This window comes from Orcinus orca, chromosome 13, assembly GCF_937001465.1.
Source record: "Orcinus orca chromosome 13, mOrcOrc1.1, whole genome shotgun sequence".
Classification (NCBI taxonomy): Eukaryota; Metazoa; Chordata; class Mammalia; order Artiodactyla; family Delphinidae; genus Orcinus; species Orcinus orca.
Genome location: NC_064571.1, coordinates 33,233,443 through 33,250,404, shown reverse-complemented (window position 1 = coordinate 33,250,404; position 16,962 = coordinate 33,233,443). Strand labels below are relative to the sequence as shown.

Here is a 16,962-nt window from a genome sequence, read left to right as displayed (position 1 = left end):
GAGACTTAGGGTTTCACACACTAGAGGCAGAACTGGAGGTAGGAGTCTGCCTCCCGGCCCAGACCCGCAGGGCAGACAGACCACAGTCCCACACCCCCAGTTTCCTGACTGTTCTCCTTGGATCATCAGTGTCTGCAGTTCAAAGCTGGGAAGAAGCCAGAACGTGCTCAATCAGATCTTTCATCCTGACTACACCATGATCGTTTCAAAGTGTGTCCCCTCCAGTTTAGATAAAGAGCTTTGTTGAAGAACAACCTCCTTTGATAAAGCAATAAAAAGTAACCCAAATTTTTAAAGGTAACATGTCAACACTCCAAGTGTGGAAATCAAGGGAAGCACACAGGATTCTCGCCACCCCTACCCTGAGAGTCTAGAGAATGGTCCAAAGAGACCATCAGGGGATGACTGAGGAGATGTAAACACACAGCCGTGAGTTCATGAACCTTTGATCCTCTGAGAACCTAAACCTGCAGGGAAAATCTGAGCTTCCTACGAAGGCTTGCTCCACCTCAGAGACCCTCAACGGTGTGAGCAGTATTGAGTGCCAACTTAAACTCGAACCTACTGCTGCTATGAAGACCTCAAAAGGAGAAGACCCAGATGGTGCCTCAGAAATAATGCCCCAGCCATTGGGGAAACAAGGTTTATATCGAGAAGACTACCAAGTGGCAGAGTATAGTCTTCATTAAACAGATATTTGTGGAGCGCTTAGGATGGGCTAGGGTGGACATCCGCAACAAAGAGCAAGAATTTAATTGAAAAGTATAAGCAAGGCCAGATCACAGATAGCATATGCTATCGGAGGGAGGCATTTGGATTTTATTTTAAGGATCATTGGGGAGCCATTGAAAGACGTTAACCTGGGGAGTGAACTGACCAGATTACGTTCTGGAAAGATCTCTCCATCTCTTGATCTGATCTCTTGATCAGATCTATGTTAAGAGCTGATGGACTGTGGCCAAGAGCCACACTGTGTCTTACCGTCTACAAGTGCCTCGCGGCATTATTTGCACTTTTAGCCTATGTTCAGGATAATACAGTAAAAAGGGGGGAGGAGAGCCTAAAGCAAGCAGAGCTAGGTTTTAATCCCGTTTCTACAGTTTCCCAGCTGGGTGGTCTTGGGCACGTTATTTAAATAGGTCTGAGCCCTCAATCTCCCTTCTGTACAATGAAGATAATAATGCTTAGCTCATGGGGTTTTGATAATAAAGTGGCTGATGTGCCTGGACATTTCTAATAATCCTCCCAACACCATTAGATTCAACCGAATCAAAATGGCATTTTTCAGCCCAGGAAGAGCATCACCTAGCATCCTGCTAAGCCTCCACTTAGCAAGAGATACTGTTGCATTTTCTTCTTACAATTTAATCAGGACATTTTGTTGCTAATGTGTGAAAATAATTGGCATATATACTTTGTAAAATGAGCAGTGAGGTAAACTGAGGTCAAAGCCAAATATTGGATCTGAATCAAGCAACCCGAAGACAATACTGCAAAGAATTCAACTGGTTACAAAGACCAGCGTAGGAAGTAAGTGCTCCATTTGTCCTAGCAAACTTTCAACCAAACACTGGTGCAGATTTGCTGGCTTGTGTGACACTGAGAACATCTGGCCTTTCAATTATCCTCTCGCAAGCAAAAAATGATGTCGTGTAAACTGATCTTAAAGCCAGCTACATGGTCTAAGTGTTAACAGTGTTTGTGTTGGCTCCTTTGGCTCCCGGTTTTAAGAACTTAATTTGTAGCCACACCCCTCCCTGAAGTCCTAATTGCGTCTTGCTGTAACTGACCCCAGGGATTTGTTTATGCAGGGTCTGCATCTTCTTTTCAGGATGGTAAGTATGTATAAATGCATCACTAGTCAACTGTGTGTCCTGTAAGAATAAGTTACAGGAGCGACGCAGCAACGGGAGGACAGAAGAAGGTGTGGAAGAGTGCCGGCTCTGGGAGCTGCTCTGGTCATGTGTCCAATGCTACAGTTTTTTCCCTGTATACCAGTTTTATTCTAGAAGCCAGGTGAGAAGGGTAGAGGTTCTAGCCTGCAGCTCTCCTAGGAGGCACTGAACTAGGAGTCTGAGCACGTTTCCCCACCCAGACTCAACTTCACTTACCAAACACAATGTGCCAGGCGCTGTTCCGAGCCCTTCAAGAAAACTGGTTAAGTTAATCATCTTGACCGGGAGTGGCAGGTGGTGTATTATCCCCAGCCTACATCTCAGTGGGATATGACTCGGGGGGGCGTGGCAGAGGCTGTGAGCTTGCCCCCGCCCCTCTGGCTCTGGGCTGCTATGCTGGGCTCGAATGTGCTGGGTCTGTAATGAACCACAGCCTGTGCTCCGCAGCAGGTGCCCGACAGATGTGACAGATCTCACATCTGACAGATGTGAGAGATCGTCTTCTGTTCCGTGGATCCTTTCAAATCTTTCTGAAGACATTTAGGAATCCTAATCTGGGTTATGAACAGAAGAAGCCTGGCAGCTCCTGATTTTGTCTCCAGCAAAAACACTAGAGTTGGGCTTCCCTGGTGGCGCAGTGGTTGGGAGTCCGCCTGCCGATGCAGGGGGCACGAGTTCGTGCCCCGGTCTGGGAGGATCCCGCGTGCCGCGGAGCGGCTGGGCCCGTGAGCCATGGCTGCTGAGCCTGCGCGTCCGGAGCCTGTGCTCCGCAGCGGGAGAGGCCACAACGGTGAGAGGCCTGCGTACCGCAAAAAAAAAAAAAAAAAAAAATTTGTGTGAAATAATTAAACGGGCCTCTGAGATAATTCACCTGCTCTCTTGGCCCAGCTCACCATCACTGATCCCTAAAGGGAGGGAGAGAGCAGTGGGATGACCAGCCCTAAAGGAAATCTAAGCCACGTGGGGACTTGACTCCAGGCACCAGCAGCTCCTTCCCCAGGATCAGAATTGTCCTTCATCTTTAAAGGAAATGGGCCTCTTGGTCTGACTGGGCATATCTAGGAATGAAGGGCAGAACATGTAGTACAGTAAATCCCAACTCTGAATTGTTCGTTACAGGAACTTATCGCAGATGGTAATCGTTAGGACATTCACATCTTGGAAGAAAGAGCTTTATCCAGGATCATAAATAAAGTGTAACCGAGGCTTAGATTTATAAAGCTATAAAAGAGGGCTGCTTGGACAAACGGGAATTCACAGTACTGGGTCACAAAACTGACTTAACCCGTGAAAGTCTGACCGTGACCTGGGAGTTCTGGGCAATGCAGTGAGAAGATGGTAGCTGATTTCTGCAGTTAGTGGACCCCAATCGAAACCTAATAAAGTTAGGTCATGGTTTAATCTCATGAAATGCAAGCTTAGAGAAAATGGGGTGCTGACATCTAAATACGGCATTGTAATTCCTAAACCAACAGCGGAGCACAAAACAAGGCCACTGCCTTCCAGAAGTTTCTCACCTAGTCAGGGAGCCAAGGCATTTACAGATAAAGCAATTATAGTACGCAGGCTTCGGTGTGTGGCGTAGACTGTAGCTAGAAAACTCAGGGAGGGAAGCGAGGGATGAGTGGAAGCAGGACCCTTCGGGGAAAGACGTGTGGAGGAAAAGGGACTTGACTCGGGACCGGAAGGATGGATGGGGTGTACACGTGTGAGGAAAGCTTTGCTCGGGGCCCCGCCAGCTCCCACAAACATTCGTCGTGCCCCTGCCGTGACGCTCCCCCAGCCAAGTCTCAAATCACACACTTGTATTTCCCTCTTATCCTTCAGGTAACTGGTCCTTAAAGTCCACAGCCTCACTCTCTTCGTCCCCCTCAGGCCCGTCCTCAATAGGCCTGGAAAGGGAAACTGTGGCCCCTCTGGACACATCCCATCCAGTTTGGCCACCACAGGATGGGCGTCCATCCTGAAGAATGAAGCCAGGAAAAATGCCGTACTCCCTCCTCAGCCCCGGTATAATGCTTGTATCGGGTTAAAATGAACAGGAGAGGAGAAAGGGACAGGGCAGCCTCAGAGGGGATGGCCCCGATTCTGTCAGCATCCAGGACACACAGTAGAGAGAAGAAGATGCCCCGATAGGCGTGGGAAGTTTAGAAAAAGGCCAGGACCCCACAAGGCTGGCCGGTACCCTGCCCAGGCAAGAAGGGGAGGGTCGAATGGGAAAGGTGAGGGGGGTCCACACACCAGAAGGAGAACATCGTGACAGGGAGAGCCCCTGTGCTCCCGTCCCTTGCAGAGCCCAGTGTTGGGTGAAAGGCTCCCAAGTGCCTGTTGAGACTGGAGGTATCTGTTGGGGGGCAGGGCTGGCGGGCCTGTGATTCTGGAGAGCAAAGAGGAGGTGCCCCAGGGGAGAGAGGGCTACCTAGGGCTGGCTTCGTATTCTGGACTTTGAAGAGGCTTCCGTAGGGGTTCCAGGTGTCTGCTCTGCATTATCTAGCCAGGTACCTGGGAAGGGTGGGGGAAAAGCTGGATTCAGGGTTGATGCCTGCTTTGCAACAAAAGGTCCCCGGGTTGTATTTCTTAAGAACCTAAGGGCGCCTGGGCAGGTGCAACAGCAGCTGGAAGAGGGATTCCCCAGGGAAAACAAAAGCAGGATAAACTGTCCATGTCAGAGCTCTGGGGAAGGCAGGGGCTTGGAGCGGGAGGCTGTATCTACTGGTGACAACAACCCCACCTCTTCCTAGTTGTGAGTTAACCTTTCTGAGCCTCAGTGTCCTCATCTATGAAATGGGACAACTGATAATAATACCTGCCTGGCAAGGCTGTTGAGGAGATTAAATTCAACGACCTCTGTCCTCACCTTGACCCCGTGCGTCCGGTTAAGGTCAGTCCCCTGCTCTTCCACCTCGTTGAGAGAGAGAGGCTCGGCGAAAAATGAAATTGAACAAATAAGTTTGCAACACAGTAAGCCCAGAAGAAGGGAACGAGGAGCTCATTTGTTGTCGAGTTCTGGTGTAATGCTCTGCTGAGCGCACGGACATAAACGTGGCGTCTGCTTGCCACGTATTTTTCAGGCTGCCCCCCTCCTGCACACGGCCACCTGCCCTGTTGTAAGGCCCCAGCAAGCATCAGCTCATGTTTCCTTCTCTCTGATTCTCTTCCAGGGACGCTGTATCAACTTCACCAGAGTCAAGAACAATCCTCCTGCCAAGTACCCCCTCAACAATGCCTACCACACCACCTCACCGCCTCCTGCCCCCATCTACACCCCGCCCCCCCCCCGCTCCCCACTGCCCTCCCCCACCCCCCAGTGCCCCCACCCCTCCAATTCCATCCCCACCTTCCATCCTCCCCCCTCCCCCTCAGGCTCCCCCTCCCAACAGGGCACCACCCCCGTCCCGACCACCTCCTAGGCCCTCTGTCTAGAACCCACAGTTCATGCTCTGGGTTCTCTCAGAAACTTTGGGGAGGAGGCTCCTCTGTGGTGTTAGAACAAGTCTTTCCAGTTAAAGGGGGCTTCCACTTTGGAAATGAGTGGTGATGAAGCCCACTGACGTTCACACACTTTAAAAATTGGTTTGTAACACCAGTACACCGACAATTGTGATCAGAGGAAAGAAATCGAAATTTTGAATTGCCTGAAAACAAACAATGAGGCAACTACAGTCACAATTATAGCCAGCCAGCCATCACCTCTAGAAGGTTCCAGAGACGCTGAAACTGCTGAGATGCTCTAAATGGGATTGTGTCTCATGGAGATCAATAAGAAAATCGTTTCTCTGAGGGTGAAATGCAGAGTCAGATAAGAAATAACATTGCTGGGTTGCTAAATGCTGCCTTCCCTCTTTCACTCCACCTCCATCACTGGACCCTGGACCCTTGGCCTAGGAACCAAGGAATCCTCACCTCTATGTGCCACCCAGGAAGGTCGAGACCCTTTGCCTACATCTTTGGGGAAAGACTGGGGTCCCCATTGTGGCAAGAAACTCAACATCATACAGGTATCCAAAAGCATGTTCTGGGATTTGCAGAGGAGTAAAAGGATATGCCTTATGTTCCTTCCAAATTCTCCCAGTTTCCAAGTGAGGAAGAGGGCGGTTGTTTACTGAAGGAAAAGGTATGTTACCATGTTGCTGTGTAAGTGAAATCAGGTATGTGCACTGACAGGCGAGTACTGATGGGAGCATCAGACAGTTTCTAAAACCCACAGACCATCAGCAGCTGGAGGTGGCTGGCTTTGGCCCAACATGGCCCCTAAACCAACAGACAACGGCATCGTCAAAGAGCAACTTGTTAGCGCCTCGTGTTGAAAAATCCAGATTTGGCTTCAATTTAAATCACTTGAGACACGAAGAAGTGATTGAGCCTATTTTCCACAGACAAACATTAGTTGATCTTCCCAAAATGGCATCACTAGCACCTACCACACAATTTCACTGATTTTGTTTTTCTTTCTCGGTGAAGTTGTGCACCAGAGATTTCCACGTAGAGCTGAGACACAATAGTCCGGACACACTAAGGAATTTATCCCAAAAAAAACCACATGTGTTTGTGGATACAAATATATTTCTCCTTGGCTTTTCAACATACTCACAAATATTATCGGCTGCCTGAAATCCCCACCATGCCTGGGAACCACTCCACTCCTCCAAGTCTTTCTGAATCTGCTATCACCAGTAAGCTCTATAATCACTTTCTAAACATTAGGCTTCATCACCCAAGGGCGAAAACAGAGGCCACTGTTTAGGGCCTCCTGCACCAGCCTGTTCAAAATTACCTCCCCCTCCAACTTTCCACACATCTTAAAATTCCACTCCCGAAACCCTTAAATCTTTTCAGGAATGAAGCAGAATATTAAGTAAATGCAAACTTAGTGCTTCGGGCTGTGGTCTCCAAAGATCCTTCAAAAACCCATCAAGCCAGCCTCATTCTTTCATCTTACTTAGAACAGAGACATAGGACCTAGCATGCATTCCATACACACCAATGCTTGTAGCCATGGCAGACATTGCTAATCAATCACAGCACCATCTTCCATGGAGCCCAGTGATTTCTACACAATCCTCAAATCATAATTCCAAAGAGCCACCACTAATCAGGCAAAATTGAGACATAAATGATCCCTAATTGCCCTCTCAACTTTAGAAAGCAAAAGCAAACAAGGATTGTGTGGGGGAATGGGGAAACCCTTGGGCATTAAAGGTACAGTCAGGGGAGAATAGATCTAGGCAGAGTGCCCTAGTCGGGGTCCACAGGCACTAAATCTGCATTGCCAACACCAACTGACACTTCCCCAAGCATACCTCAGACCTGCCCTTCTCCCAGCCTGCCGCTGCCAGAGACTCTCCCAGCTTCCTCATAGAGCTAAAATCAGAGATATTTTACAGGGCTTATGAAAGCAACCTCCCTCGCTTGCCCCCCAACCTGGCCCATATTGTCTATTTTTAGAACATTAGGTTTCTTCTTGAGTATAGTCCTCCATAAAGCAGGTGACAGAATGTCTTGGCCACCTGCAGTGACATTGCTGGACTCCAGAGAACCATTCCATAGGCGAATGGGTTCCCCAGGCTCACAGCGTAGAGGCGTTGAGCCCCTGGCCACTGTTTTGACTGCTGGCGGTACAAAACAGTCCACCCCACACCACTGCTGCATGGCTCACTGCGGCCATCAGAAAGTTCAAGCCAAGATGTTGACATTGTTGTGCATCAAGATGGCAGGCATCAGGTGAGAATATGCAACATTCAGGATCCCAACTGCACATCAGTCAGAAGCCCTGTGCAGTTTCCAACATGTTGTTTTGGTGAACTTTTAGATGAAATAGGGAACTGCAAATATATGATGACTTTGAAGAGGATTAGCAGGGTTTGTCCTTAAAAGGGACTCTTCATGTCAACCCCAGTCATTTAGAATTACAGTGGAGAAGGAGAAACCTCTATACTGTATGAACAAGGTAATATTTTAATAGTAGGCTATTACAGGCAGGAAAATTCTTTAACTGGTTTATAAAATCTATCCAAACTTGTGTCATTCCCTGTAAAAGGTAGCAGACATATGATTGTGATTAGGAAACTGCACAAAATTATTTTTTCAACCCTCATGTTATTGTCCTCCTGAAGTTTTTTTTTAATAAAAGCCAACTTTTTGTTGTATATATTCATATTCCATGTGTTAGATGGAAGCATTTCCTATCCAGTGTGAATAAAAGGAACAGTTGTAGTAAATTATTATAAGGCCAATGATATTTCATGGCAGGTTATTCTACCAAGCTGTGCTTGTTGGTTTTTCCCATGACTGTATTGCTTTTATAAATGTACAAATAGTTACTGAAATGACGAGATCCTTGTTTGCACAGCATTAATAAGAACCTTGAGTGGTTACCTCTGTTGACGACCAGTTCACAAACAGCTTCTGTCCTGGAGCTTGGCCCATACTCCAGTAAGACACAAGGTCTCTCTTTTACCAAAGTCAAGAACAGAGCTAGTGGACATATTAATTAGTAGTCTTGGATATCTGGCCATGGATAACCTCATTGTAAATATCACTAGAATGGGCAGAGATAATCTGGAAGTCTCATATATACTAAAGTCCAAACACTGTGTCAGATGAGGGAAATCCATCCAAGAACTAGAAAAAAGTAATGATGAGATAATGAGAAACAATTTCAGCCCAGTGCCAACTCAATAAAAAACAATTAATGCTGTGTAAAAGTGGGTTGAATTAGTTTGCAAACTATATAAAGATATATGCCATAAAAAGCCTATTAATGCACACCAGATGGGAATGGGATGTTCTAGTCAATTGTGTTTTCTAGTTATCTGAACTCTACTATATTAGCATACTTGGATAAGCAATTTAAAAGAATTAGAATATGATTTTTTAAATACACTTAACATTAAACTCTTCTAATTCTCTCTTCTATCTGTGATAATTCCTAAGACAGTATGGATCTTCAGTGCCTCTGAGTCAATGTTATAAAAATCAGTTATTGCTGTACCTGCTATAGGAGACTGGGCTAAATGTGTACAATGACAAACCCTGGAAGTTGCTTTTTTAAAAAAAATAATAAATTCTTAAAATTAACTCTTTTCCTAGTTGTGTCTATGTTATGAAAATGAAGTGCAAGTTGTTCAAGTGCTTAACATCCTGATCATAAAAATGGCTATCACTCTGCAGATTAAATTATATTGCTCAAATTATTTTGCGCCCTCCAATAAACTCTTCACTGTCTTGATTACTCTCATTTCTTCTTTAGCTGTCCAATCAACATATTCTTTATTTTTAGCAACAGTTTTAGATTTTAAAAAGTAACACGTGCTGGGCTTCCCTGGTGGCGCAGTGGTTAAGAATCCGCCTGCCAATGCAGTGGGCATGGGTTCGAGCCCTGGTCCAGGAAGATCCCACATGCTGTGGAGCAGCTAAGCCCATGCGCCACAACTACTGAGCCTGCGCTCTAGGGCCCACGAGCCACAACTACTGAACCTGTGTGCCACAGCTACTGAAGCCCGCACGCCTAGAGCCCATGCTCCACAACAAGAGAAGCGACTGCAGTGAGAAGCCCGCGCACCTCAATGAAGAGTAGCCCCCACTCACCGCAACTAGAGAAAGCCCGCACGCAGCAACGAAGACCCAACACAGCCCGAAATAAATAAATCATTTTTTTAATTTTTTAAAAAAACTTTTAATTAAAAAATAGTAACCCATGCTAAATGAAACAATGAAGTAAAAGTAGAGATATAGAAGCACACAGGAAAAAAAGTAAATGTAGTGGATCAGTCAAGATTGTTTGGCTGCCTGTAACAGAAACGTGGCTATGATTGATTTGACTCACAGAACAAGGACTCTAGAGGTTTGCTATCAGCTTAAGAAACCAGGCAGTGTGATAGACAGTGCTGCAGTAAATACCCTTCTATCTATATAGACTTCAAAATATTTTTGTTATTTCTGCACCTTATTCTCCTTAGCGGCTCCCATTCAGCTCCTCCTCTTCTTACATTTTTTGTAGGTAAAAGAGTACTAGTTCCTGAATCTGTTTCTTTACAAGTCCTCATTAAGCCTTGAGTTCATCTTAATTGGAATAAAACCCTCTGAAAACAGAAAATCACGCCACAATTTCTTTCCAAGATTTCATTAATATTCAATTTAAATAGCATTTTGGGCACATGCAAGTTTTTAAATTACATTCTTCATTAAATCATTTTGAGAAAACTGGCTTGCAATTTGGAAGGAAAAAGAGAAGTTGGAGCCCTACCTCACTCCTTCCACCAAAATAAATTCCAGCTGTATTTAATTTAAGTGTAACAAATAAAACCAGGGAAGTACTAGAAGTAGTACTTTCTGTACGGTATAAAGAATTTTTAAATCTTATATATTGTTTGACTTGCCAAACAAATTTCAATGATTGAGCTCTGAATGCTGAGTAGTGCTCCAATGCATTATGTTGAATAAACAAAGAAACCAACAGGAATAAGATCATTGATCAAGTGCTGACTGTGAACTGGAGCGGGAGATCCAGAATTATTCATCACTAAATCCAATTTTCTATCTTCAGATAAATACATGTTTCCCTGAAGTGTCACTCAGGTATAGAACAATCGATATAACAGTTTGTCCATTTAATACATTGTAAACAAGGTCAATGTTACTTACAATTATCATTTTGTATTAGGCCATAGAGTTGGCATATGCAAAACAGATGAAGTTATTCGGTTTACAATTGTATTGTGTTGGCTTGAACCATGGCATCTCCATCCTGAAGTTATCATACCTAAACAAATTAGAAGGTTTATAATTCCACTGAGCATAATCTTTAGTTCCTCTCTTTTTTGCTCAACGTTCAAATGATCATTTAGTTATATAAATCCTTCCTTCTCTATTTAACTTGGAACAGTTTTAATTCTTGGGAGTTAAAACTGTGCAACATCTCCTTTGTTTAGTTTTAAATATAATTTCACAATGTACTTATAAAGCAAAAGCAGCAGCTGACAAAATGCCTGAGTCACTTGAGAGTTCAGAGCAAACCTCTGTTAAATGATGTTCAATTAATTGTGCACATTCAGTACTTTTTAGCCAGCATATTTAGTTGAGAGTTTCTTATAAACATTAAAATGGATGCAACTCAGAAAAGACATATTTCTTTGGAGTGAAGTGGCTTGCATTCTTGCAAAGCATTTTAAAAGTACAAGAAAGAGGGACTTCCCTGGTGTCACAGTGGTTAAGAATCCACCTGCCAATGCAGGGGACACAGGTTCGATCCCTGGTCCAGGAAGATCCCACATGCCACGGAGCAACTAAGCCCGTGCACCACAACTACTGAGCCTGTGCTCTGGAGCCTGCAAACCACAGCTACTGAGCCTGTGTGCCACAACTACTGAAGCCCACACACCTAGAGCCTATGCTCTGCAACAAGAGAAGCCACTGCAATGAGAAGCCCGCGCACCGCAACAAAGAGTAGCCCCCACTCGTCACAACTAGAAAAAGCCCATGCACAGCAACGAAGACCCGATGCAGCCAAAAATTAATTAATTCATTCATTAAAAATTTTTAAAAGTACACGAAAAATTGGCACTAAGAGTACAGGAAACATTTCATTTTCTTCTGAAAGAGAAGTCATAAGACAGGCGACCTATCAGCCACCCATCACTGACACTTTCAAGCACTTTGGAGTTGCTGCCAAGATAGTGGAGTAGGAAGACCCTGAGTTCACCTTCTCCCATTGGGCACACCAAAATCACAACTATTTACGGAGCAACTATCAATGAGAATAACCTGAACACTAGCAGAAAAGATTTTCTGCAACTAAAGATCTAAAGAAGGAGCCACAGTGACTTTGGTAGTGGGAGCAAAGATGCAGTATGGTCAAGACCCACACCCCTGGGTAATGACCCACAAACGGGAGGATAATTACAATTGCAGAATCTCTCCCGAAAGGAATGAGGATTCCAAGCCCCAGCATCCTGCACCAGGAAGACAAGCTCCCTGAGTGTCTGGCTTTGAAGGCCAGTGGGACTTGCTTAAGGGAGAGCCAGAGACTCTGCTTTTACGGGGCACATGCAAAATCACACCTGCTCTGAGACCCAGAGCAGAGTCAGTAATTTGAAAGGAGCCTGGGTCAGACTCACTTACTGAGCTTGGAGAGGCTCCCAGAGTCAAGAGCCAAAAGGAACACCCTCTGAGGACACAGATGCTGGCAGCAGTCATTTTTGAGAGCTCATTTTACCACATGACCCTGGTGCTGCCAAGCACCATTTTGGAGTCTTCCTCTAGCCCATTGGTACCAAGGGCTTACCCACTCACCAGCTGGTCAGCACCAGTCCCAGGACCCCCCAGGCTAAGAGGCCAGTAGTATAGGAACTAAGCCCTGCCCAGAAGCAGGCCAGGCACAAGCCCCAGATACCCTTGTCCACGCAGCCAGCCACACCAAGATTTAGCCCCACAAACCAGCGGGTTGGCAGCCCCTGCATGAGTCAGGGTCTGGCAACAAACCATGCCAGGGATCAGCTCCGTCTACCAGCTGACTGCAGTAGTGGGTCCCATCATAACAGAAGGGCCCAGCAGCTTACACAGGGTCACCCCTAAAGCATATAGCTCTAGTGACCAGAGAGGAGTATGCTGCCCAGCCCCATAGGACATCTGTTAAATAAGATCACTTCTCCAAGATCAGGAAGCATAACCAACACACCTAATACATAGAAATAGAGAATTAGGCAAAATGAGGGAAGAGATGAATATATTCCAAATTAAGGAACAAGATAAAACCCCAAAAGAAGAACATAGTGAACTGTAGATAAACAATCTACCTGATAAAGAGTTCAAGGTAACAATCATAAAGATGTTTAATGAACTTGGGAGAAAAATGGATGAACACAGTGAGAAGTTTAACAAAGAGTTAGAAAATATAAAGAAGAACCAAACAGAGCTGAAGAATACAATAACTGAAATAAAAATACACTAGAAGGAATCAACAGTAGACTAGCTGATACAGAGGAATACATTAGCAAACTGGAAGGCAGACTAGTGGAAATCACCAAAGCTGAACAGAAAAAAGAATTTAAAAACATGAGTATAGTATAAAAGACCTCTGGGATAACATTAAGCATAGTAATAGTCACATTACAGGGGTACCAGAAGGAAAAGAGAGAGAAAAAAGGGCAGATAACTTATTTCAATAAATGATAGCTGAAAATGTCCTTAATCTGGGAAAGGAAACATTCATATCCAGCAAGCACAGAATATCCCCAAAAAGATGAATCCAAAGAGATCCACACCAAGACACATTGTAAGTAAAATGGCAAAAATTAAACATAAAGAGAAAATCATAAAAGCAGCAAGGAAAAAGCAACAAGGTATGTACAGGGGAACTCCCATAAGGCTATCAGCTGACTTTTCAACAGAAACCCTGCAGTCCAGAAGGGAGTGGCATGATATATTTAAAGAGATGAAAGGGAAAAACCTACAACCAAGAATCCTCTACATGACAAGGCTGTCATTCAGATCTGAAGGAGAGATAAATAGTTTTACAGACAAGCAAAAGCTAACCGAGTTCAGCACCACTAAACCAACTTTACAAATATGTTAAAGGATGATTGCTTTGGTAGCCCATATACTAAAATTTGAATGATACAGAGAAGATGAGCATGGCCCCTGAGAAAGGATGACATGCAAATTCATCAAGCGTTCCGTATTTATATGAGATCAAAAACACAAAATATGGGGGAAAGGAGTAAAAAAATGTAGATCTTTTAGAATGTGTTTGATCTTAAATGACTACCATTTAAAACAAGTAGATATAGTTATAGGTCAACATATATGAACACCATCATAGCCACAAATCAAAAACCTACAATAGGTTCACAAAAAATAGAGAGAAAGGAACAGAAGCATACCACTAAAAGTCATCAACAATGTTGTAAATCAACTATACTCCAATAAAAATTTTAAAAAATAAAAATAAATTAAAATAAAAAGGAAAGTCATCAAAACACAAGGGAAGAAACTAACAGAAGTACAAAACAATCAGAAAACAAGTAACAAAATGGCAATATGTATGTACCTATCAATAAACACCTTATATGTCAATAGACTAAATTCTCCAATCAAAAGAGTTAGTGTGGCTGATTGGATTAAAAACAAGATCCGGGGCTTCCCTGGTGGCGCAGTGGTTGAGAGTCTGCCTGCCGATGCAGGGGACACATGTTCGTGCCCCGGTCGGGGAAGATCCCACATGCCGTGGAGCGGCTGGGCCCATGAGCCATGGCCGCTGAGCCCGCGCGTCTGGAGCCTGTGCTCCACAACGGGAGAGGCCACAACAGTGAGAGGCCTGCGTACAGCAAAAAAAAAAAAAAAAAACAAGATCCGTATATATTCTGCTTACAAGAGATTCATTTCAGAGCTAAAGACACACAGACTGAAAGCAAGAAAGTGGGGGAAAAAAGATATTTCATGCAAATGGAAATGACAAGAAAGTGGAGGTAGCAGTATTCATATCAGACAAAATAAACTTTAAAACAAAGTCTATAACGAAAGAGAAAGAAGGTCATTACATAATGATAAAGGGATCAGTACCAGAAAAGAGTATTATACTAGTTAACATATATGTACCTAATACAAGAGCACATAAATATATAAAGCAAATATTAACAGACATAAAGGGAGAAATTGCCAATAATAGTAGGGAACTTTAACATCCACTTATATCAATGGACAGATCATCCAGACAGAAAGTCAATAAGGAAACAATGGTCTCAAATAACACATTAGACCAGTTGGACTTAATAGATATATACAGGACATTCCATCCAAAAACAGTACAATACACATTCATCTCAAGTGCACATGGAATGGTCTCCAGGATAGGCCACATGCTAGGCCACAAAACAAGTCTCAACAAATTAAAGAGGACAGAAATTATATCAAGCATTTTTTCCAACCAGAAAAGTATGAAACTAGAAATCAATTACAGAAAGGAAAATGGGAAAAAAACAAACACATGGAGACAAGACAACGTGCTACTAAAAAAACAAGAGATTGATGAAGAAACCAAAAGGAAATCATAAAATACCTCTAAACGAATGAAAATGGGAACACAACACTCCAAAATCTATGGGATGTACCAAAAGCAGTTCTAAAGGGGAAGTTTATAGAGATACAGTCTACCTCAAGAAACAAGAGAAATCTCAAATAAACAACCTACCTACCATCTAAACAAATTAAAAAATCAAAGCACAGACAAAGTCCAAAGTCATCAGAAGGAAGGAACAATAAAGATCAGACATAAAATAAATAAAATTGAGATTAAAAATAGTAAAAATCAATGAAACCAAGAGCTGTTTTTTGAAAAGATTAATAAAACTGAAAAACCTTTAGCTAGGCTCACCAAGAAGAAAAGAGAAGCACCCAAATATACAAAATAAGAAATGAAAGAGGAGAAATAACTACAAAAAAATCATAAGAGAATACTACAAACAGTTATACGCTCACAAATTGGACAACCTAGAAGAAATGGACAAATTTCTAGAAACATACAACTTCACAAGACTGAATCAAGAAGAAACAAACAGGGACTTCCCTGGTGGTCCAGTGGTAAAGAATCTGCCTTACAATGCAGGGGATGCCGGTTCAATCCCTAGTCAGGGAACTAAGATCCCACATGCCACGGGACAACTAAGCCCATGCACCACAACTACTGAGCTCACACACCTCAACTAGAGCTTGTGTGCCACAAACCACAGAGCACACGAGCTCTGGAAGCCATGCACCACAACTACAGAGCCCACATGCCCTGAAGCCTGCATGCCACAACTAGAGAAGAGAAAACCTGCACACCACAACTAGGCAGAAGCCCGTGTACCACAACGAAGACCCCATGTGCTGCAACGAAAGATCCCGCATGCCTTAACTAAGATCCCCCATGCCACAACTAAGACCCGATGCAGCCAAAAATAAATAATAAATCAATCTTTTAAAAGAAGAAGAAGAAACAAACAATTAGAACAGATCAATCACTAGTTAAATTGAATTTGTGAAAAAAATAAAAATAAACAAAAAAACCTCCCAACAAACAAATGTCCAGAACCGGATGGCTTCACAGGGAAATTTTACCAAACGTAAAGGAGAAGGAACATTTCCAAATTCATTCTACAAGGCCACCATTACTCAGGTACCAAAACCAGAAAAAGACACCACAAAAAAAGAAAATTACAGGCCAATGAAGAACATAGATGCAAAATTTTTCAACAAAATATTAGCAAATCAAATTCAACAATACATTAAAATGATCATACACCATGATCAACTGGGCTTTATCCCAGGGATGCAAGGATGGTGCAATATCTACAAATCAACCAACATGATACACCTCTTTAACAAACTAGAGAATAAAAATTATATGATCCCCTTTGAGCCCTGAACCAAGATGGTGGAGTAGAAGGATGGGCTCTCACTCCCTCTTGTGAGAAAACCAGAATCACAACTAGCTGCTAGACAATCATCGACAGGAAGACACTGGAACTCACCAAAAAAGATACCCCATATCCAAAGACAAAGGAGAAGCCACAATGAGACAGTAGGAGGGGTGAAATCACAGTAAAATCAAATCCCATAACTGCTGGGTGGGTGACTCACAGACTGGAGAATGCTTATACCACAGAAGTCCACCCACTGGACTGAAGGTTCTGAGCCCCACGTCAGGCTTCCAAACCTGGGGGTCCGGCAATGGGAGGAGGAATTCCTAGAGACTCAGACTTTGAAGGTTAGTGGAATTTGATTGCAGCACTTCAACAGGACTGGGGGAAACAGAGGCTCCACTCTTGGAAGGCACACACAAAGTAGTGCATCAAGACCCAGGGGAAGGAGCAGTGACCCCAGGGGAGACTGAACCAGACCTACCTGCTAGTGCTGGAGGGTCTCCTACAGAGGCAGGGGGTGGCTGTGGCTCACCATGGGGACAAGGACACTGGCAGCAGAAGTTCTGGGAAGTATTCCTTGGCATGAGCCCTCCCACAGTCTGCCATTAGCCCCACCAAAGAGCCCAGGTAGGCTCAGGTGTTGGGTCGCCTCAGGCCAAACAACCAAC

At 43.9% G+C, this 16,962-nt stretch overlaps 1 protein-coding gene and 1 non-coding gene across 2 annotated transcripts in view; both read left to right on the top strand.

Moving 5' to 3' along the window:
• ANTXR1 (ANTXR cell adhesion molecule 1) overlaps positions 1 to 8,972 on the top strand; it is a 244,980-nt gene extending 236,008 nt beyond the window's left edge. Inside the window, 2 exon segments of the mRNA XM_004277021.3 lie at positions 5,057 to 5,164; positions 5,166 to 8,972. Of these exon segments, the coding sequence (XP_004277069.1) occupies positions 5,057 to 5,164; positions 5,166 to 5,318 (261 nt within the window). The 3' untranslated portion in view covers positions 5,319 to 8,972.
• A 4,502-nt stretch (positions 8,973 to 13,474) lies between these two features.
• On the top strand, positions 13,475 to 13,577 carry LOC117195607 (U6 spliceosomal RNA). Its single transcript, XR_004475365.1, has one exon. It is a non-coding gene; the product is annotated as a U6 spliceosomal RNA (small nuclear RNA).
• Positions 13,578 to 16,962: the final 3,385 nt, after the last annotated feature.